Source organism: Lissotriton vulgaris, chromosome 4_1, assembly GCF_964263255.1.
Source record: "Lissotriton vulgaris chromosome 4_1, aLisVul1.2, whole genome shotgun sequence".
Lineage (NCBI taxonomy): Eukaryota > Metazoa > Chordata > Amphibia > Caudata > Salamandridae > Lissotriton > Lissotriton vulgaris.
Window position 1 is genome coordinate 1358434246 of NC_141691.1, and position 24410 is coordinate 1358458655.

The window sequence follows — 24410 nt, forward strand, 5'->3', positions numbered from 1 at the left end:
GCAGCAGCCAGAGCGCCTGACTCGGGAGCACAGGACTCAGGGCTTGATCCCCGGTGGCAGTGCTTTACAAATATGGAATTTGAATTTTTTGGGCAGATCCACTATCCCTATGAACCCTGATAAGTGGATCTACCCTCTTTTACTATGAGGAAACTCACATGTATTGTCGAAGATGCAGTTATATTTTATGGGAGTGCTCATAAACGTAGACAGTTGCAGTACTACAATATTTTTTTTACTTCTCTTTTGTCATTTATACTCCCACTTTGCCATGTTTACACTTTCTCTATGCGAGTCTTACAGTGTGTCTATTTAATTTCAGGCTGAAAACTTCCCATACAATGCTCGAATCTTCCAAGTTGAGTTCCAGAGCAAAGAGGGCCAAGCAATCCATCCTGGCGGAGGAGAAAGAAAATGAAATTGTTGAATATTATGTTGTACCTATCTTCAGAGGACGGTATGTTTGGTGTCACATCTTTAGCACCTTTATTTACCCTTGTTATTTTGTTCTCACTGCCTAACTTGCTCTGGACCAAAAAACATTTATTTTGCCAATTAGGGTATTATCTGTTAGTACAGACAAATTAACATATTATACAGAGCTTCAGTGTAAAATACACAATATGACATTAAAGAATTGGCATCCTTAGATCTTGTCTCACAATAAGTGCATGATTCCCTCAAAAAATCACTTCATCACGCTCATCAATCAAAATAAGTCACATGCATGTGCTTGTGACATGTTCTAATTTAACGAATCAGAAACTTTGGATAAATATGGCACTCATTGCACAACTGCGGTTAGGGATGAGTTGTTGTCATGGGAATACCCACTGCAGATGAGGTGATCACAAACTGTGGCAGCTTTTTGGGTGTTCAAGAACATTAAGTTTGTATTTTACACACTGCAACTGTAAACTTATACCTAGAAACGTTGGGCATAGGTTTGTATTTTTACTTGGAAAGACCATGCAAATCTGCATATTTTAAGAATGTGGTCAGGGCTTCTTATAAATGGAGCAAAGTTTTTTATAGGGAGAACAAATTAGGAAAAAGTGGGACAGCAGTTATTTTGTTCTTTAGGCAATCCATTTCATATTGTTAGGGCTAGCGGGTAAGTGCACGTCAATTTTCATAGTTACATAAATTAGTTCTGCAGTGTAAATTCTAAGCATATGCCTGTTATTTGATGTCATTCCTCATTTTTACATCTTTACTGCCTGTTATTGTTCTGTATCTTGGTGTGAATCTTCACTTGCCTCCTGGTGCCCCGGGTTCCACTATTTACTTCAACTATGTGCAAATGTATCCCAGTGTAAGCTCCCTGGGCGTACACTCAAATCCCACTCGAATACAGCACACTTCCACACGTGTATATACACACATTTATACAAAGTTCTACTAAACAAAGCTACAACGGGATAATGTCTGAATAAAACGTATGCAATCATTTCTGTGGATGGAGTTTGGGGTATGACTAGTGAATTTAGTAAAAAAAAGACAAATAGAAGCTAGGAGTAACTAATCAAAACTTAGTGACACTGCTGAAGATATTTAAAAATACAAGTATCGTACCATATACAAACACCTGTGACCTTGAACAGGTAAATGTAACAGAGAAAGAATGAATTAAAAACCTTGCTTGATTTGCTATTTGCTCCCTGCTGCTAAATCTCGCTTAAAATCCCAACATTTTGACTGCCAAAAATCATTGGACACTTAGGGTAAAAAACCCTGGAACACATTTTCTGATTCTCCTAAAAATAAGTCATCCGTTGTTTTGCGCCTATTTTTACAGTAAATTTAGGATTTTTGAGAAAATTCACAAAAGCTATCATAGGCATGGATCTCCAGAAGAACTTGTTTGTATTTACACATGACAAACCATAACATATACTATTAGGCATTCATAATACTTTAATGAATGTACGTTTCACTTGAAAACTTTCTTTCTTTCCATTCACTATGAGGAAAATATTTTCGTTTCCTCATAGGGCTGCTCTTCTTTAACAACGTAAGTCCAAGATGGGCCACTGTCAATCTCTTTTTGTACTGCCTAGATCAACTCTTTCTTCTTAGAAGGGATCAATTTGTTTAAGGAACAAAGGACAATGTGCCTTTTTCATAAAATTGTGTAGAAATGCGAGTATAAATCTAATGGTTCTTCCATAGCTAAAAGATTAAAAATTAGTTGAGGGTTTTTAACCTTACCTTTCTCAAAAGATGGTCAACATGTCTCAGCCTTTTTTGCTGAACTTGCCTGCACAAACTTTCCCTGATCTTAAATTGAATTATAATTGTTACTTCCACTTCTCTGCCACCTCCGGTCACTGAATCCATGCCCTGGTTTACTCTTTAATTCTGCTCCCGGTGTTGTTGTAGAGCCGCTTATGCAGGCTTTTGCATGCACATGCAGTGCAGTTGAATTAGGAAGTGACAAATCAACACATATCAATGCCAGACAATTATCTTAGTAAATGTAGGATTAAAGTCCTTACTTTCAGTGACCTCCATAATGTCCTACGAAACCTGAATGTGCTTGTCTGTCCAGAAGAGAAGTATGATAAACGTGTTTTTTGTACAATTAAATGGATGTGTTACAACAGATCCTGTGTCCGACTATAGGTATTTATTATTATAAATGATATGTGTACTGTATTGTATTTATGCAATGTGATAGTGTTCCTTTTCATATCCTTTAGTCGTGAATTTATCAGTGGAATTACTGATATGGAGGATGAAAGAATTAAGGAACATGCCGGCTACATTGCCAGAAGGAACCTTTTTGCAACAGGTGAAGGCATTTACTTGACAAAAGTGGCCTCTGTGGCTTCTGCAAAGTCAGAAGTGGTTCATAAAAAGTCAAGAACCGTCTCCATGAGAGAAAGAGCAGAAAGACTGTCATTGAGCAAGACGGTAAGCTGCACTCCAGTCATTGCACCTTTGCGTTTATGTGGAACACTCACCTGGTGTAGTGTCAGATGTCTCTCTACAGTGTGTTTTTAGTATGCTACAGGTAACTACAGAGTTGTGGATCAGTAATCAAATGTATGTACAAGACTCCTTATGGCTATTGTATTTTTTCAAAAGAATAGGTTTTTTTTATTACGAAGACCATACTCATTTAAAGAGTTTATATTAACCCCATCACTGCTTGAGATATTCCCCTCCTGTGCTGAGGGCCAATGATAATGGGTGTGGTCATGACGGAACGGTTCCGTCATGAGCACAGCTCCACTGTGCCTCATGACGGAACCGTTCTGTCATGAGCATCGAACGGATTAAAAGCTCATACATTGTCTCAAGGAAACTACTAATAGTTTTAACAATTAATGTTATTTTTTCACATAAAATATACTTTATTTACACATTAATCAAAAAGTCAATCTGTTTTTATTACAGAACTGATCATACAAACCAAAGTGTGACAAACACAAAAAATCAAGTAATCACTCACTTCTTGCTTGTACTTACATATGATAAATGAGTGTTGGAATAATTAAATTATTATTGATGTTAGAGAATGAATGTACACACGTTGAAGATCAAATGGATTTTTAACTTTGCGGATAACTTATAGAAAGCCTTATTTTGGGGCTATTTAATCTAGGCCCATACTGCAAATTCTGTGACAAGTTCATCGAGTGCTTAACTATTGCTGATAGGATATGTCTTCAAAGTAAACCTATGACAATTAAAGTAGGCAGTCCCGTGTTTCTTCGTTTTGGAAGGCTGTGGTTGAAGAAGCACACATATATCAGTTAGTCTGAAGTGTACCCACTTTTAGGTAAATGATAAGCATTACAATGCATATCCATTCGTATATGTTTTTTAGGTGCCAAGAATTCCTGGGTTTGGTAACTAATAAAATGTAAAGAAAACATTCCAAATATTATACTAAAGTGCAAGCAAAACTTTTGTTCTTTGCATGCACATTAGCAACGTGCCATCGGACATACAAACCCAAAAGTATTTGTTTAACATTTCAGATTTCTCATTGTCTTTTTTTAAACTTGCGGTTCATCTTGACTCCTCAGCCCTTCAATCCACAGCCTGAATTTTAGGATTTGAGTACATGCCTAAAGGTTTTTTTTGTTTCACAGTTATTTCAGTATTTAGCTCTTTTGGTTGACTTTATTATTTAAAGGCCTTAAACTCAAAGTTTTTTTATTTAATGTGGCTAACATAAAGTCTTTAAAAGTCTATGATGGCTAATGGTGTTTTCATCTACAAAACTCCAGTTCCTTCCATTATCTCCTTTCGTAAAAGGGCCTCATTTAGAAAATCGTCCACCATTTTTGCAAAGTGTAGACGCTGCTCCAGTTTTCTATTTTAAATTCTTGACCCGAGGGGTTGTATCCCATAAAGGGAGCACTGAAGGTGCTAATTTAAGATCCAATCTCTGCCACAGATTTGGTATAACTAGTGTATTAAATTGGTGAAGCAGCTGCTAGCAGATTCTTTCTCATGGTCGGTGATTTGCAAATCAATTATGTTATAAGTTGAAAAAAATATTCTGTTTATTAAAAAAGACAATAAAGTCATTCAGCGGTATCTGTTAGTAACTTATTAAATGTATTTAATTGCATTTGATTCAGAAATATAGTGCCAAAAAAGTACTCACTGCTCAAGTGATCACTCACTGTGACAAGTGAACAGAAGACAAAAATGAGTATATATGCAAAGAAAGCAAAGGACCAATGTGAAAAATATTATTTGTGGCACACAAGGGACTTTTTGTGTCCATTCTGTCTAATATCGATAATGAATACCTGGCCTAATTGCCTGTAGTGTTGATGGCGTTTCAACAATTCATGAGGTATGTATGGATCATTACTAGGACGGAAGACTCTGGATGAGAAAAGCATAGTCTGCAAATATGGAAGCAGGATTGCTATTAGCCTCATTGAAATGAAGGAATTTGACTATTGCATTAGAGATGGCATGGCCTAATTTACTGACATACCGCCTGCCTCCAGAAAAGGGGCAGGGTCAAAGTGATAGAAATTGGTCCCTGTATCTCTCCAAGTAATAGATGAGTAGTGTCCTGATTATCCACAAATAATGAAGAGTGGAAATCCTGTCAACACTATCAACAGTTAGACCAGAAAATTAGTGTCTGCTTTAGGCTGAGTGGACGCAAATAGTGCCTTGTACTATGTATTTTTTCTTTTTTACATTGGGCATTTGCTTCATTTGTAAATTAACTCACAGTGTGATCACTTGAGAATTGCAGACTTTTTTCACACATTATTGCTAAACCAAATGCTACGAAATAGGCTATCTTCTGTTGTTGCCCTTATACAGTTGAGCACAAGCAGTGGTGTTTTACCACCTTAAACAGTGGTAAATGGTTATTTGTTTATGTTAAATTTAAAGGCGTGTGTCACTTTTGCCTTGAAATGTAGCAGCATTTGTCAATGTCTAAAGTAATCAACTGAACATAACACAACACTCTTCACAACACAAAATAACAACATAACTAAAATATACTAGGGCACAACATAAACGTCAAAAAAGAACAGAGAACAACAATAGTAACATACAACATCACATTGCATAATGAAAACACAGCAGCACTAAACAACAGAACACATCACCACAATAGTGAAGTGCCACACAACAAACATGTAGAACCATCTTTGTCACACATTATAACATGTAGAACCATCCTTTCATAATACAGTGGTAAAATGTGTTTCCACCAAACGCTTCCTTAACGTACAATCAAGTCCATGAAACCGCGCTCAACACATTTGCTTTGTTATCTGGCCCCCATAACTCCCTACCTGATGAATTTTAACACAAATGAGGTTTTGAAAGAAATGTAAGGAAAGTTTTTTTTAAACTGAAAAGCTACACTGTTTACTTTTTGGAAAGACAAGAGAGGCTCTTTATACAACCTACATTAGGTCCAACCTTTGAGTGCCAAATAATTTTTGGTTTTCTTATACGACTACACACAGATGGGAAATATGATAATTTCTGATCACCACAGTGAATGATGCATTTAAATAATATCAGAATGTGCAGTGTCTTCCAGTACTTTCTAGGCTCTCTCTGTGAACAGTTCTGAATATATTTTATTGTATCCACATTATGGTTTGATAGTGATTGACAATTTCAGTATTTTTTATGCTTTTATGTATGTTACTGTCTGACATTGACTGATTTGTGGCATACAGTTCTTACTTTTCATTGGGGAAATAGCGTGTCTGTCTTTTATGCAAAGGATATGGTAACTTCAAACAATCTCATCTCAAATTAATGTGTTTAAAGAAAGCTACATTTTATATAAGAGGAACCTGTCAGAACCCCTTACAGGAGGGCCAAGGGACGAGCAGGAGGTATTAGCCCCAACCCTGAGGGATGAAAATGTTACTTCTAATGTCCCTGGGACTGACCTACTATGGATCCTGAGCATGTGGGCCAATGACCCCTTCTACACTTGACTCTCAGCGGTCGAGCAATCCAAAACTCCCTCTGGAGGGGGTAAGGGGTGTTGATGCAGGGGAGAAAACACAGGCTCACAACTCAAAATGCACATAGCAACAGCAATAAGTCATTGTCCAGCCAAATTATTGTGTTTTATCTAGGAATCCGAATCAATATTGCTATTTTATGCCCTTGTACGGCTATAATCAATAATATCCCTATAACGGCCTAGAGAATCAGATCCATATTTAAGTAAATAGCCCTTGCAGTCCAAAGCACGGCAGAAGCTACTTCCTTGGATTCCTAGAAAGCACAACGAGTTCTTTCGACACACCAAACCTCCAGCAACCTGGGAAATCCCCATTTGCTTTTGTTTTGATTTGTCATTAAAACTCCTGCGAACGCTACAGGAACAGTCAGTTCTTAGTGACATCTTTATTGACGTCTTATGTCCAAACCTTACGTCAAACTCGGCACCTTTCAGGTATAAATATACCAACGTTGCCTTAAGTAAACACACGGTGGTGGTTTTGGAGCCGAGCAGCCATCTACTTGCCCGAGAGCCCAGCTGATGCGAGAGCCCACGGACGCTGCCCCTCCTCTTTGACACACTGAGAGAGACGCTGTCTTTTCTCCTGCCGAAAAATCCAGTTCCGGTGTTCTCAGCCGCCTTCGCGGGCTGCTGGGATATCGAGTCCTGAAAGAGAGATACCAAACCTCCTGCATTCTATTACCCAGGTACAGAGCTGACTAAACCCTTGAAGAGAATTCTTGAGTCAGATTCTTGGCAAAACCAACTTAACTTAAACTGCTACTTACGTACTCCTTCCCACGTATTAGGCTTAGGTCAGGTACACCGGGGTAGGCGTATTTAGAAGCACCAGTTGAGTACGTTAGTCAATGTATATATGTATGTATATATTGTATCCATTTTAAAGTATCTTATGGCTAAGAAACCATATCAATGCTTTTACAGTATTATTTCATAATACTCTTTTTACTGTACGCACTCTACTTTACATTAAGTATTGCAATAATGGCAATTCATTTCTCTTGCATGAGAAAGAAGACTGCTCAATAAATTACATCATTTATTGAAAATGCCTGTCTCTCTTTTCTCTGCACTCTGGTGAAACTAAGTACGCACAATGACAGAGTGAAATAGCTGTCTATTGTTTTCACACGACTCTAGAGATACACTCTTATTCTAAGGGAGCAAAGTTGTCATGTTATATGGTTGTCGGAAGCGAATCCCTTCTTGTCTATCCAGGGAGGTTAAACTCCTCCTCGTTTATTCGAGAAATTTTCCAGTGACCTCTGACCTAGCTGGCAAACCTTAAGTCTAATATAGTCAGTAGAGACCTAGTCGACCTCAGTCCTACGTCTACACTGCTGAATATATTATTCCAATGCGCAGAGCCTATTGGGAATATAGGAACTACACTACAAAATACTCACTTTTTGGAAAAATGTTTATTTTTTTTATTTTTTTATTGAGACTTTAAATGGCACACACATCATCTTAAAAAAAGACATATTATCCAACATTATTACAGCTGACAGTATTAAAAAGAGAAAAGCACAATAAAAGCATATTCATAAATTACAAGTGCATCTATAATCGGAGTATGATAAACACCCATTATATACATTCTTAAAAAGCTCAGATATATATTAGTTTATTGCTGCAGCCTTGCATCCCTCCAGTTTTTCACGGGTACCCGGATCTTTAACCCTAGCTCCCGTTTATTCCTGCCCTTAAGCTCGTATAAGGCATCCTCTAGATTATGTATACCTAGAAATCTGGTCAGCCACATCTGGAAGGACGGGCGACCGTGTCCTTCCATGCAGCTGAAATAAGAATACGGAGAACTGCAACAGATATAAAAACCAGAGCTTCTGTCTCAACTTTTAGGGCCAGCTTACTTTCGCTTCCTAAGAGCATTAAGGTTGGGGATAGGCTTATTTGGATGCCTAGCAGCCCCTCCCAAAATGTCTCGATCTCCCTTTTGATTATACTTAGCTTGTCACACTTATAGAACATGTGCAGGAGATCGGCCGGCCCTTTCTTGCATCTGGGACATCTGTTATCTTCCCTCTTGCAATTGACAAAAAACAACCTAGGCAACCTATAGAATATAATCACAGACAAATGGCTACAAGAGGTTAAGAAAATGTATATTGCTTTATTCTCAGATTATATATTAAAAAAATTCATAACATATAGTACAATCGACAATGGACATGAATTAAAATTTACTCTCACATAAGTAAAGGTTGAACAAATTTATACATTAGTGGCAAAAAAATATATATACGAATTCTTGGATTAAAAGGGAAAACATAGAAACGTGGCCGATAGGATCTCTACGCGCGTTTCGGCGAACCAGCGCCTTCTTCTGGAGTAGCCACACAAAGCTCTAGAACAAAATATTTTTTAAAAAAAGAACAACATTGCATTAATAATACATCTTTAAAACTGTATGTATAAAAACATGTAGCAATCTACATCTTAACACTGTAGCCAACAAGTCTTGTATCTAGATAATCTAATATATATCTTTTCATTTCCTAGCGTGAGTCATGAGTCCAATCAGACACAGATCTTTATTTTAAGCACAATTGAAATGGATTAGTACATGGGTAGTATGCATCACTAAACATTCGACATTAAACAACAAAGTCAAACAAATTATCAACTCCAATTGGCATATCCTAAACAGTAACTGTACCACTGAACAAAAATTAATCAAACCCCTGTTCGCCCATAAACGAAATAAAAACATCAAGGAGTATATAGTCCATTCCAGATTTAACAACTCTAATTCAGAATGCTTATCACAAAGGTCTATATTGTCGAACAAGCCCCTCAAAGGCACTTTTCCCTGCTCTTCTTGCTCCTCTTGTAGCAATATTATAGGAGGAGAAGAATTTTCTCATAATGGCCACAAAACTAGAGCCCAAGAGATGAGTAACTGCAGATCATCTAATGTGATCTACTACATACAGTGCCCATGTCCGTTAGGGTATGTGGGAGAAACATCCCGCATGATACAGACACGTCTTAGCGAGCATCGCTCGGCAATCAGGACAAAGAAGTTAGCTTCCCCAATGGTGAAGCACTTCATAGAGAAAAACCACAGCGAAAATGACTTCACTTGGAGAATCCTCGAGAAAATCCATACCCCTGACTCTAAAGGAGGAACTGCAATCCGTAAAAAAAGGGAAGTCTTTTGGATTTTTGTCTTTAATACATATAACCAAGGACTCAACAGTGAAATCCCTTGGGAGCATGCTATTGTATAAATTTCAGTTTGACTCAAATGGAATGATTTTCACTTAAAACTCAGTTGGCTATTTGTTAAGTGAACCCATGCGTTAAATAGTACTAACCTCAGCATACATGAAGTTCATTATAATTCTAGATAAAGTGTCACTTAATAAATTATCCCATCCTTTAGAATTTGAGAGATAATTTTAAAATACATTGCAGGTAAAACGCAACCTTTAAATATACAAGGTTTAAGAGAAATCTCAAAACCAACTGCCCCTTATTGAATGGGTCTTTTATGTCCATCAAACGGATAGTCTGACTTTCATTATAATTCTAGATAAAGTGTCACTTAATAAATTATCCCATCCTTTAGAATTGGAAAGATAATTCTAAAATACATTGCAGGTAAAACGCAACCTTTAAATATACAAGGTTTAAGAGAAATCTCAAAACCAACTGCCCCTTGTTGAATGGGTCTTCTATGTCCATCAAACGGATAGTCCTACGACTGTTTCTCACAAAAAGATGGCCAGCACAGGTGAGCCGACTTTAAACCAATCAGAATCGCCCTTATATATCGAGCGGAATCCCATCAGTTTCACCGATCTATCCCAGACGTCATCCGTCACGACTGAACACCCAGGAATCCCGCCGCCAGATTCACTGCTGCCCTGCTGCTAATCAGAGGTAAAGAATGCCCCCACCGGGAATGCTTTTGAGGATTCTTCCCTTTACATAACTTTTAGTTTAAATTAAACTCTCAACTTAAAAATAACTAACTCGCACTTATATGTTACTTTGTTTTATAGAAAGGGCGTTCCCCCCATTTTTTCTACCTTCAAAGAGCCTTGCCGATCTATTCGGGTAAGACTTTTGATCTATATGCCAAATAATGATATATTTAAAAATCGAAAAGGCATAAAATTGACATTCCTTCTTTGAATTACTTCCCGTTTTAGGCAGGGAGATCTTTGTTCCAAAAAACCACTTGAGAACTTAGATGTCTTTATAAATCCATGCAAGCGAGAATACTACCTGTTATACTGCAAAGAGCCTTGCCGTATTATTCGGGTAAGACCCTGCAATCATTTTGATATACTAATGTTGTAAAATAGCAATAGGCTAGGATCTTGATATATCTTTTTTGAATCATTCCCCCGTTTTAGGCAGGGAGATCTTTTAACCAAAAAAACAACCATTATCCAAGGTGTTTATCAAAATCCAGAATATACAGGAAGAATTCTCTTTATAAGGCAAGCTACTTAAGCATTAGAATAATAGAATGCGTTATAGGTAATCTAATAAACAACTTTAATATTTATAGTAGACAATGATCTATCTTGACAGGAAGAATTTCATCTCAAACACAAATATATCCACAATTTTAAGGAGCTCTGCCGTATTACCTCGGGTAAGATGGGAAACCTCAGTTTTTATATTTAACGTAACAGGATTATGATTAAAAAATATAGTCAGGCTTATCTCTCTAATTTTTTCAATTCTCCCCTCTTGTTTCACAATCAACAGGCAGGGAGATCTTTTAACTAACTTGATATTTGAAACAAACCAGATTCTAGAAATACATCTTTAACACCTATCTGGCAGGCGGGACTTAATTTTTGATATCCGAAATAAGGTAATTTTATTCTTAATTTTCTAATACACCCAATTGAATAACAGGGACAAAATAAACTAAAAAAGAATGCTATCTTTGTCCTCCCCCTTTTTTTAACAATAGCATCAAGAAAAGACCTATTGGTTGGAAAATATCCAAAAAAACATCGGCTATACGTCTCAATAATCATTGATGTAAAACTTGAAAATTACTTGTGAGTACCAACTTTTTATGATCACCTTATATAATATCTAGTACATAACATCGCTTGAAAGAGTGAGCTATACATCTGAATTATACGAGCGATGTTAAAAATAGAATAGGAACACCAATAGTCATTAAATCTAGGTGTCCGCTGACAATAAAGTTGTTATGTTTATATACCATGTATATCCATTTGAGCCTCTGGTTTTAAGCTCTTTTGAATTAACTAGTATTAGGAAAGCACTATATCCCATGAATATCTTTGTACCCATGTACTAATCCATTTCAATTGTGCTTAAAATAAAGATCTGTGTCTGATTGGACTCATGACTCACGCTAGGAAATGAAAAGATATATATTAGATTATCTAGATACAAGACTTGTTGGCTACAGTGTTAAGATGTAGATTGCTACATGTTTTTATACATACAGTTTTAAAGATGTATTATTAATGCAATGTTGTTCTTTTTTGAAAAAATATTTTGTTCTAGAGCTTTGTGTGGCTACTCCAGAAGAAGGCGCTGGTTCGCCGAAACGCGCGTAGAGATCCTATCGGCCACTTTTCTATGTTTTCCCTTTTAATCCAAGAATTCGTATATATATTTTTTTGCCACTAATGTATAAATTTGTTCAACCTTTACTTATGTGAGAGTAAATTTTAATTCATGTCCATTGTCGATTGTACTATATGTTATGAATTTTTTTTAATATATAATCTGAGAATAAAGCAATATACATTTTCTTAACCTCTTGTAGCCATTTGTCTGTGATTATATTCTATAGGTTGCCTAGGTTGTTTTTTGTCAATTGGTTCTTTTTCCCTGGCCTAGGAACTTTGCTGTATCCGAATCCTCAGGGGGTCCTTGTTAAATATTCAAGATTTTCCCACAGCTTGTCTGTGTAGGGCTGTTTGTCTCTCTTTATCACATCATTACTATATAATTACCATCAGATCGTCTTTTCATTTCCTCGTGTTATTGAGCCTCCATTTAGACACTCTTCTTCCTTTTTGACCAACACCATGGCTCTGAAACAAACTTTTGGATTCACGGATGAAGAGTTTGAAACACTAGTGGGAATATCAACTCCTTTTAGTGGTGCTGCTACAAATTCTAATCCCCATAATGATGATACCAAGAAACTAATAGAACTAAAAAAGAAATTAACAAGAATTGAGGCCCATGGCGAATTTATGCTAGCATATTTACGGCTCGGGATCATTCCGATGGGATTAAGGGTTAGAAATATTCCTGGCCTCTTCATCCATTCTAAAGCCTTTTTGGACAAATGGAGCAGAATTGCGAGCCGTTGTTCAAGAGACTTAATGATGCTAATAGTGGAAACAGCAAAAGAACTAGCCGCAGAAGTCAGAACAGAAGTAGAAAATCTAGAGGATAAAATTAAAAAGATGGGGAATTTAGATGATGCCATCAAAAAGATCGAAGAATGCAATAAGGAGCTTGAGTCCTTTAAAAACTATCTAGACAAGAGAAAGAATGATAAATTACTCAAAGATAAACATTTTGCAACAATTGAAAACACATATCCATACCTCAAACCTGACTTTTACCAGCAAAACCATTATAATACAGAAATAAGAGATCAACAACCACAACAACAACGGGTCAACACATTCTCAGAAACATCTGACTCAGAGAATGAAAGTGTTGAAGGATATTATGACCCAGATCCCAGTTACAACCAAAATCAAAATAGAGGTAACCGAAGACAGCCCCCTTTTTTAGGGACGCGCGGGGGCAACCGGGGACGCCCCAGAGTTCATTTCCAGGGCCAACCGAGGGGCAACTACCAGCCCCAACATCATCAACACCAGGTAGAACCACAATTCATCCGCGAAACACGGAGCAGACAATATTGGAAACCCGGAATGTGATTCCAATTTTTAATCTCTCCAAACATAATTTAGACAGTCACAGTATTAAACTACTTTCCAAAGGGTTATCATATGTCCCTCACTCCTATGCAAATTTGTTTGAATTATACTGCGATATAATTTCTTTCTTCCGTAAAATTCGTTTAAAAAAATTCTTCTCCAACATAGTTTCAGAGGAGGAACAGTCCTTAATCCAACCACTTAGTCTACCATCTACCTTTAGCCCGTCCCTAGACCAAGTAGGACCTGAAGTAGCTACTTTTGAATTTGTGGTCCTGAAGAAATTACACCAAACCCTCAAATTTGTCCCCAAACCAATATACAATCTTGAAAAGGATGAGCATAAAGCACTACTATCCCTTTCATCCAACAAAGACCTCACCTTCAAAGGTTGCGACAAAGGAGGTGGAATAGTCATCATCGATACAAATGAATATAAGAAAAATATGCTAAATATGCTAGATGACACAACCTTCTATAAACAAATCAATTCTTATTCCACTACTAACTTGTCCAAAAAAATTTCATCTCTGACTACTGCTGCCCTAGAGAACGGCTTCATTAACAATAAAGAATATGACTTTCTTAACCACAATGATGCTAAAACTGCTTGTATATATGGACTTCCGAAGATCCATAAGAACCCTAATAACCCTCCATACCGGCCAATTGTTTCGACAATCGGCACAGCAACAGAACCACTATCTAAGTATGTGGATAATTATCTACGCCCCTATGTTCCGAAAATTCCATCTTACATACGCGATACAGGAGATATGATTAGCAAAACAGAAGGACTAGCTTTTAATTGTAACACAGATCTGTTAGTGACAATGGACGTAGAGTCCTTATATAGCAATATTCCTCTAATAGATGCAATACGAACAACAGAATGGTTCATTGACTTACACAATATTCCCTGCCCAAAAACATTTTTACTGCAATGCTTGGAGATTGTATTGACAGAAAACATCTTCGAATTTGGTGACCATCTATACCGCCAAATTAAAGGCGTTAGTATGGGCGCTTCCGTGGCACCATCTATAGCCAACATCTTTATGGCCGCCTTTGAAGATGAATTTGTCCACAATGAGATCGCCCCATTTTTTGAATCTATCTCCCATTGGTCCAGATATATTGATGACATCTTTTTTATCTGGACCGATGGGAGGGAATCTCTAGATGAGTTTATCAAATGGATTAATGAAGCCAATACAAATCTACGCTTCACCTCTAACATTAGCAGTGAGCATGTGGAATTCCTTGATATCGAAATAAGAAATGATACAGGTATCTTGAAAGTAGACCTCCACGTAAAACCTACCGCAAGGAATACTCTTTTACATTATCACAGCTTCCATCCTACAACACAAAAAGATAGTATCCCATTCTCACAATTTTTGAGAGTAAGAAGAAACTGCACAGAATTAGCTGACTTTGACAAACAGGCCCTGATAATGAGAAGTAAATTCTTAGAAAGAGGCTATCCTCATAGATTAATCAGAAGCTCGTATAAACGAGCAAGATATTATGACCGTGACAGCCTACTCAAGAAAAAAACCCCCAACCCCAATAATCAATTAGTATGCATCACTAAACATTCGACATTAAACAACAAAGTCAAACAAATTATCAACTCCAATTGGCATATCCTAAACAGTAACTGTACCACTGAACAAAAATTAATCAAACCCCTGTTCGCCCATAAACGAAATAAAAACATCAAGGAGTATATAGTCCATTCCAGATTTAACAACTCTAATTCAGAATGCTTATCACAAAGGTCTATATTGTCGAACAAGCCCCTCAAAGGCACTTTTCCCTGCTCTTCTTGCTCCTCTTGTAGCAATATTATAGGAGGAGAAGAATTTTCTCATAATGGCCACAAAACTAGAGCCCAAGAGATGAGTAACTGCAGATCATCTAATGTGATCTACTACATACAGTGCCCATGTCCGTTAGGGTATGTGGGAGAAACATCCCGCATGATACAGACACGTCTTAGCGAGCATCGCTCGGCAATCAGGACAAAGAAGTTAGCTTCCCCAATGGTGAAGCACTTCATAGAGAAAAACCACAGCGAAAATGACTTCACTTGGAGAATCCTCGAGAAAATCCATACCCCTGACTCTAAATGAGGAACTGCAATCCGTAAAAAAAGGGAAGTCTTTTGGATTTTTGTCTTTAATACATATAACCAAGGACTCAACAGTGAAATCCCTTGGGAGCATGCTATTGTATAAATTTCAGTTTGACTCAAATGGAATGATTTTCACTTAAAACTCAGTTGGCTATTTGTTAAGTGAACCCATGCGTTAAATAGTACTAACCTCAGCATACATGAAGTTCATTATAATTCTAGATAAAGTGTCACTTAATAAATTATCCCATCCTTTAGAATTTGAGAGATAATTTTAAAATACATTGCAGGTAAAACGCAACCTTTAAATATACAAGGTTTAAGAGAAATCTCAAAACCAACTGCCCCTTATTGAATGGGTCTTTTATGTCCATCAAACGGATAGTCTGACTTTCATTATAATTCTAGATAAAGTGTCACTTAATAAATTATCCCATCCTTTAGAATTGGAAAGATAATTCTAAAATACATTGCAGGTAAAACGCAACCTTTAAATATACAAGGTTTAAGAGAAATCTCAAAACCAACTGCCCCTTGTTGAATGGGTCTTCTATGTCCATCAAACGGATAGTCCTACGACTGTTTCTCACAAAAAGATGGCCAGCACAGGTGAGCCGACTTTAAACCAATCAGAATCGCCCTTATATATCGAGCGGAATCCCATCAGTTTCACCGATCTATCCCAGACGTCATCCGTCACGACTGAACACCCAGGAATCCCGCCGCCAGATTCACTGCTGCCCTGCTGCTAATCAGAGGTAAAGAATGCCCCCACCGGGAATGCTTTTGAGGATTCTTCCCTTTACATAACTTTTAGTTTAAATTAAACTCTCAACTTAAAAATAACTAACTCGCACTTATATGTTACTTTGTTTTATAGAAAGGGCGTTCCCCCCATTTTTTCTACCTTCAAAGAGCCTTGCCGATCTATTCGGGTAAGACTTTTGATCTATATGCCAAATAATGATATATTTAAAAATCGAAAAGGCATAAAATTGACATTCCTTCTTTGAATTACTTCCCGTTTTAGGCAGGGAGATCTTTGTTCCAAAAAACCACTTGAGAACTTAGATGTCTTTATAAATCCATGCAAGCGAGAATACTACCTGTTATACTGCAAAGAGCCTTGCCGTATTATTCGGGTAAGACCCTGCAATCATTTTGATATACTAATGTTGTAAAATAGCAATAGGCTAGGATCTTGATATATCTTTTTTGAATCATTCCCCCGTTTTAGGCAGGGAGATCTTTTAACCAAAAAAACAACCATTATCCAAGGTGTTTATCAAAATCCAGAATATACAGGAAGAATTCTCTTTATAAGGCAAGCTACTTAAGCATTAGAATAATAGAATGCGTTATAGGTAATCTAATAAACAACTTTAATATTTATAGTAGACAATGATCTATCTTGACAGGAAGAATTTCATCTCAAACACAAATATATCCACAATTTTAAGGAGCTCTGCCGTATTACCTCGGGTAAGATGGGAAACCTCAGTTTTTATATTTAACGTAACAGGATTATGATTAAAAAATATAGTCAGGCTTATCTCTCTAATTTTTTCAATTCTCCCCTCTTGTTTCACAATCAACAGGCAGGGAGATCTTTTAACTAACTTGATATTTGAAACAAACCAGATTCTAGAAATACATCTTTAACACCTATCTGGCAGGCGGGACTTAATTTTTGATATCCGAAATAAGGTAATTTTATTCTTAATTTTCTAATACACCCAATTGAATAACAGGGACAAAATAAACTAAAAAAGAATGCTATCTTTGTCCTCCCCCTTTTTTTAACAATAGCATCAAGAAAAGACCTATTGGTTGGAAAATATCCAAAAAAACATCGGCTATACGTCTCAATAATCATTGATGTAAAACTTGAAAATTACTTGTGAGTACCAACTTTTTATGATCACCTTATATAATATCTAGTACATAACATCGCTTGAAAGAGTGAGCTATACATCTGAATTATACGAGCGATGTTAAAAATAGAATAGGAACACCAATAGTCATTAAATCTAGGTGTCCGCTGACAATAAAGTTGTTATGTTTATATACCATGTATATCCATTTGAGCCTCTGGTTTTAAGCTCTTTTGAATTAACTAGTATTAGGAAAGCACTATATCCCATGAATATCTTTGTACCCATGTACTAATCCATTTCAATTGTGCTTAAAATAAAGATCTGTGTCTGATTGGACTCATGACTCACGCTAGGAAATGAAAAGATATATATTAGATTATCTAGATACAAGACTTGTTGGCTACAGTGTTAAGATGTAGATTGCTACATGTTTTTATACATACAGTTTTAAAGATGTATTATTAATGCAATGTTGTTCTTTTTTTAAAAAATATTTTGTTCTAGAGCTTTGTGTGGCTACTCCAGAAGAAGGCGCTGGTTCGCCGAAACGCGCGTAGAGATCCTATCGGCCACTTTTCTATGTTTTCCCTTTTAATCCAAGAATTCGTATATATATTTTTTTGCCACTAATGTATAAATTTGTTCAACCTTTACTTATGTGAGAGTAAATTTTAATTCATGTCCATTGTCGATTGTACTATATGTTATGAATTTTTTTAATATATAATCTGAGAATAAAGCAATATACATTTTCTTAACCTCTTGTAGCCATTTGTCTGTGATTATATTCTATAGGTTGCCTAGGTTGTTTTTTGTCAATTGGTTCTTTTTCCCTGGCCTAGGAACTTTGCTGTATCCGAATCCTCAGGGGGTCCTTGTTAAATATTCAAGATTTTCCCACAGCTTGTCTGTGTAGGGCTGTTTGTCTCTCTTTATCACATCATTACTATATAATTACCATCAGATCGTCTTTTCATTTCCTCGTGTTATTGAGCCTCCATTTAGACACTCTTCTTCCTTTTTGACCAACACCATGGCTCTGAAACAAACTTTTGGATTCACGGATGAAGAGTTTGAAACACTAGTGGGAATATCAACTCCTTTTAGTGGTGCTGCTACAAATTCTAATCCCCATAATGATGATACCAAGAAACTAATAGAACTAAAAAAGAAATTAACAAGAATTGAGGCCCATGGCGAATTTATGCTAGCATATTTACGGCTCGGCATCATTCCGATGGGATTAAGGGTTAGAAATATTCCTGGCCTCTTCATCCATTCTAAAGCCTTTTTGGACAAATGGAGCAGAATTGCGAGCCGTTGTTCAAGAGACTTAATGATGCTAATAGTGGAAACAGCAAAAGAACTAGCCGCAGAAGTCAGAACAGAAGTAGAAAATCTAGAGGATAAAATTAAAAAGATGGGGAATTTAGATGATGCCATCAAAAAGATCGAAGAATGCAATAAGGAGCTTGAGTCCTTTAAAAACTATCTAGACAAGAGAAAGAATGATAAATTACTCAAAGATAAACATTTTGCAACAATTGAAAACACATATCCATACCTCAAACCTGACTTTTACCAGCAAAACCATTATAATACAGAAATAAGAGATCAACAACCACAACAACAACGGGTCAACACATTCTCAGAAACATCTGACTCAGAGAATGAAAGTGTTGAAGGATATTATGACCCAGATCCCAGTTACAACCAAAATCAAAATAGAGGTAACCGAAGACAGCCCCCTTTTTTAGGGACGCGCGGGGGCAACCGGGGACGCCCCAGAGTTCATTTCCAGGGCCAACCGAGGGGCAACTACCAGCCCCAACATCATCAACACCAGGTAGAACCACAATTCATCCGCGAAACACGGAGCAGACAATATTGGAAACCCGGAATGTGATTCCAATTTTTAATCTCTCCAAACATAATTTAGACAGTCACAGTATTAAACTACTTTCCAAAGGGTTATCATATGTCCCTCACTCCTATGCAAATTTGTTTGAATTATACTGCGATATAATTTCTTTCTTCCGTAAAATTCGTTTAAAAAAATTCTTCTCCAACATAGTTTCAGAGGAGGAACAGTCCTTAATCCAACCACTTAGTCTACCATCTACCTTTAGCCCGTCCCTAGACCAAGTAGGACCTGAAGTAGCTACTTTTGAATTTGTGGTCCTGAAGAAATTACACCAAACCCTCAAATTTGTCCCCAAACCAATATACAATCTTGAAAAGGATGAGCATAAAGCACTACTATCCCTTTCATCCAACAAAGACCTCACCTTCAAAGGTTGCGACAAAGGAGGTGGAATAGTCATCATCGATACAAATGAATATAAGAAAAATATGCTAAATATGCTAGATGACACAACCTTCTATAAACAAATCAATTCTTATTCCACTACTAACTTGTCCAAAAAAATTTCATCTCTGACTACTGCTGCCCTAGAGAACGGCTTCATTAACAATAAAGAATATGACTTTCTTAACCACAATGATGCTAAAACTGCTTGTATATATGGACTTCCGAAGATCCATAAGAACCCTAATAACCCTCCATACCGGCCAATTGTTTCGACAATCGGCACAGCAACAGAACCACTATCTAAGTATGTGGATAATTATCTACGCCCCTATGTTCCGAAAATTCCATCTTACATACGCGATACAGGAGATATGATTAGCAAAACAGAAGGACTAGCTTTTAATTGTAACACAGATCTGTTAGTGACAATGGACGTAGAGTCCTTATATAGCAATATTCCTCTAATAGATGCAATACGAACAACAGAATGGTTCATTGACTTACACAATATTCCCTGCCCAAAAACATTTTTACTGCAATGCTTGGAGATTGTATTGACAGAAAACATCTTCGAATTTGGTGACCATCTATACCGCCAAATTAAAGGCGTTAGTATGGGCGCTTCCGTGGCACCATCTATAGCCAACATCTTTATGGCCGCCTTTGAAGATGAATTTGTCCACAATGAGATCGCCCCATTTTTTGAATCTATCTCCCATTGGTCCAGATATATTGATGACATCTTTTTTATCTGGACCGATGGGAGGGAATCTCTAGATGAGTTTATCAAATGGATTAATGAAGCCAATACAAATCTACGCTTCACCTCTAACATTAGCAGTGAGCATGTGGAATTCCTTGATATCGAAATAAGAAATGATACAGGTATCTTGAAAGTAGACCTCCACGTAAAACCTACAGCAAGGAATACTCTTTTACATTATCACAGCTTCCATCCTACAACACAAAAAGATAGTATCCCATTCTCACAATTTTTGAGAGTAAGAAGAAACTGCACAGAATTAGCTGACTTTGACAAACAGGCCCTGATAATGAGAAGTAAATTCTTAGAAAGAGGCTATCCTCATAGATTAATCAGAAGCTCGTATAAACGAGCAAGATATTATGACCGTGACAGCCTACTCAAGAAAAAAAACCCCAACCCCAATAATCAATTAGTATGCATCACTAAACATTCGACATTAAACAACAAAGTCAAACAAATTATCAACTCCAATTGGCATATCCTAAACAGTAACTGTACCACTGAACAAAAATTAATCAAACCCCTGTTCGCCCATAAACGAAATAAAAACATCAAGGAGTATATAGTCCATTCCAGATTTAACAACTCTAATTCAGAATGCTTATCACAAAGGTCTATATTGTCGAACAAGCCCCTCAAAGGCACTTTTCCCTGCTCTTCTTGCTCCTCTTGTAGCAATATTATAGGAGGAGAAGAATTTTCTCATAATGGCCACAAAACTAGAGCCCAAGAGATGAGTAACTGCAGATCATCTAATGTGATCTACTACATACAGTGCCCATGTCCGTTAGGGTATGTGGGAGAAACATCCCGCATGATACAGACACGTCTTAGCGAGCATCGCTCGGCAATCAGGACAAAGAAGTTAGCTTCCCCAATGGTGAAGCACTTCATAGAGAAAAACCACAGCGAAAATGACTTCACTTGGAGAATCCTCGAGAAAATCCATACCCCTGACTCTAAAGGAGGAACTGCAATCCGTAAAAAAAGGGAAGTCTTTTGGATTTTTGTCTTTAATACATATAACCAAGGACTCAACAGTGAAATCCCTTGGGAGCATGCTATTGTATAAATTTCAGTTTGACTCAAATGGAATGATTTTCACTTAAAACTCAGTTGGCTATTTGTTAAGTGAACCCATGCGTTAAATAGTACTAACCTCAGCATACATGAAGTTCATTATAATTCTAGATAAAGTGTCACTTAATAAATTATCCCATCCTTTAGAATTTGAGAGATAATTTTAAAATACATTGCAGGTAAAACGCAACCTTTAAATATACAAGGTTTAAGAGAAATCTCAAAACCAACTGCCCCTTATTGAATGGGTCTTTTATGTCCATCAAACGGATAGTCTGACTTTCATTATAATTCTAGATAAAGTGTCACTTAATAAATTATCCCATCCTTTAGAATTGGAAAGATAATTCTAAAATACATTGCAGGTAAAACGCAACCTTTAAATATACAAGGTTTAAGAGAAATCTCAAAACCAACTGCCCCTTGTTGAATGGGTCTTCTATGTCCATCAAACGGATAGTCCTACGACTGTTTCTCACAAAAAGATGGCCAGCACAGGTGAGCCGGCTTTAAACCAATCAGAATCGCCCTTATATATCGAGCGGAATCCCATCAGTTTCACCGATCTATCCCAGACGTCATCCGTCACGACTGAACACCCAGGAATCCCGCCGCCAGATTCACTGCTGCCCTGCTGCTAATCAGAGGTAAAGAATGCCCCCACCGGGAATGCTTTTGAGGATTCTTCCCTTTACATAACTTTTAGTTTAAATTAAACTCTCAACTTAAAAATAACTAACTCGCACTTATATGTTACTTTGTTTTATAGAAAGGGCGTTCCCCCCATTTTTTCTACCTTCAAAGAGCCTTGCCGATCTATTCGGGTAAGACTTTTGATCTATATGCCAAATAATGATATATTTAAAAATCGAAAAGGCATAAAATTGACATTCCTTCTTTGAATTACTTCCCGTTTTAGGCAGGGAGATCTTTGTTCCAAAAAACCACTTGAGAACTTAGATGTCTTTATAAATCCATGCAAGCGAGAATACTACCTGTTATACTGCAAAGAGCCTTGCCGTATTATTCGGGTAAGACCCTGCAATCATTTTGATATACTTATGTTGTAAAATAGCAATAGGCTAGGATCTTGATATATCTTTTTTGAATCATTCCCCCGTTTTAGGCAGGGAGATCTTTTAACCAAAAAAACAACCATTATCCAAGGTGTTTATCAAAATCCAGAATATACAGGAAGAATTCTCTTTATAAGGCAAGCTACTTAAGCATTAGAATAATAGAATGCGTTATAGGTAATCTAATAAACAACTTTAATATTTATAGTAGACAATGATCTATCTTGACAGGAAGAATTTCATCTCAAACACAAATATATCCACAATTTTAAGGAGCTCTGCCGTATTACCTCGGGTAAGATGGGAAACCTCAGTTTTTATATTTAACGTAACAGGATTATGATTAAAAAATATAGTCAGGCTTATCTCTCTAATTTTTTCAATTCTCCCCTCTTGTTTCACAATCAACAGGCAGGGAGATCTTTTAACTAACTTGATATTTGAAACAAACCAGATTCTAGAAATACATCTTTAACACCTATCTGGCAGGCGGGACTTAATTTTTGATATCCGAAATAAGGTAATTTTATTCTTAATTTTCTAATACACCCAATTGAATAACAGGGACAAAATAAACTAAAAAAGAATGCTATCTTTGTCCTCCCCCTTTTTTTAACAATAGCATCAAGAAAAGACCTATTGGTTGGAAAATATCCAAAAAAACATCGGCTATACGTCTCAATAATCATTGATGTAAAACTTGAAAATTACTTGTGAGTACCAACTTTTTATGATCACCTTATATAATATCTAGTACATAACATCGCTTGAAAGAGTGAGCTATACATCTGAATTATACGAGCGATGTTAAAAATAGAATAGGAACACCAATAGTCATTAAATCTAGGTGTCCGCTGACAATAAAGTTGTTATGTTTATATACCATGTATATCCATTTGAGCCTCTGGTTTTAAGCTCTTTTGAATTAACTAGTATTAGGAAAGCACTATATCCCATGAATATCTTTGTACCCATGTACTAATCCATTTCAATTGTGCTTAAAATAAAGATCTGTGTCTGATTGGACTCATGACTCACGCTAGGAAATGAAAAGATATATATTAGATTATCTAGATACAAGACTTGTTGGCTACAGTGTTAAGATGTAGATTGCTACATGTTTTTATACATACAGTTTTAAAGATGTATTATTAATGCAATGTTGTTCTTTTTTTAAAAAATATTTTGTTCTAGAGCTTTGTGTGGCTACTCCAGAAGAAGGCGCTGGTTCGCCGAAACGCGCGTAGAGATCCTATCGGCCACTTTTCTATGTTTTCCCTTTTAATCCAAGAATTCGTATATATATTTTTTTGCCACTAATGTATAAATTTGTTCAACCTTTACTTATGTGAGAGTAAATTTTAATTCATGTCCATTGTCGATTGTACTATATGTTATGAATTTTTTTAATATATAATCTGAGAATAAAGCAATATACATTTTCTTAACCTCTTGTAGCCATTTGTCTGTGATTATATTCTATAGGTTGCCTAGGTTGTTTTTTGTCAATTGGTTCTTTTTCCCTGGCCTAGGAACTTTGCTGTATCCGAATCCTCAGGGGGTCCTTGTTAAATATTCAAGATCTTCCCTCTTGCCCCATTCAAACAGTTTGGAAGGTGTATAGTATAAATTAAAAAGCATTTTGAAATGTTGAGCTTTTAAATTGGAGGACCGTAAGAACCTTTTATCCAGATATAGAGCTTTGTCCAAATCCACATCTGGATCTTCTAATTTTATG

At 36.6% G+C, this 24410-nt stretch overlaps 1 protein-coding gene across 5 annotated transcripts in view; it reads left to right on the plus strand.

Annotated features, from left to right (window-relative positions):
- The window catches only part of MYOM1 (myomesin 1), a 736755-nt gene that overhangs the window by 219619 nt on the left and 492726 nt on the right, over positions 1–24410 (plus strand). For all 5 annotated transcript variants that reach the window (XM_086965593.1, XM_086965594.1, XM_086965595.1 and 2 more), the window contains 2 exons: positions 323–457; positions 2703–2916. In XM_086965593.1, the coding sequence (XP_086821719.1) occupies positions 323–457; positions 2703–2916 (349 nt within the window). The remainder of the gene's footprint in view (positions 1–322; positions 458–2702; positions 2917–24410) is intronic.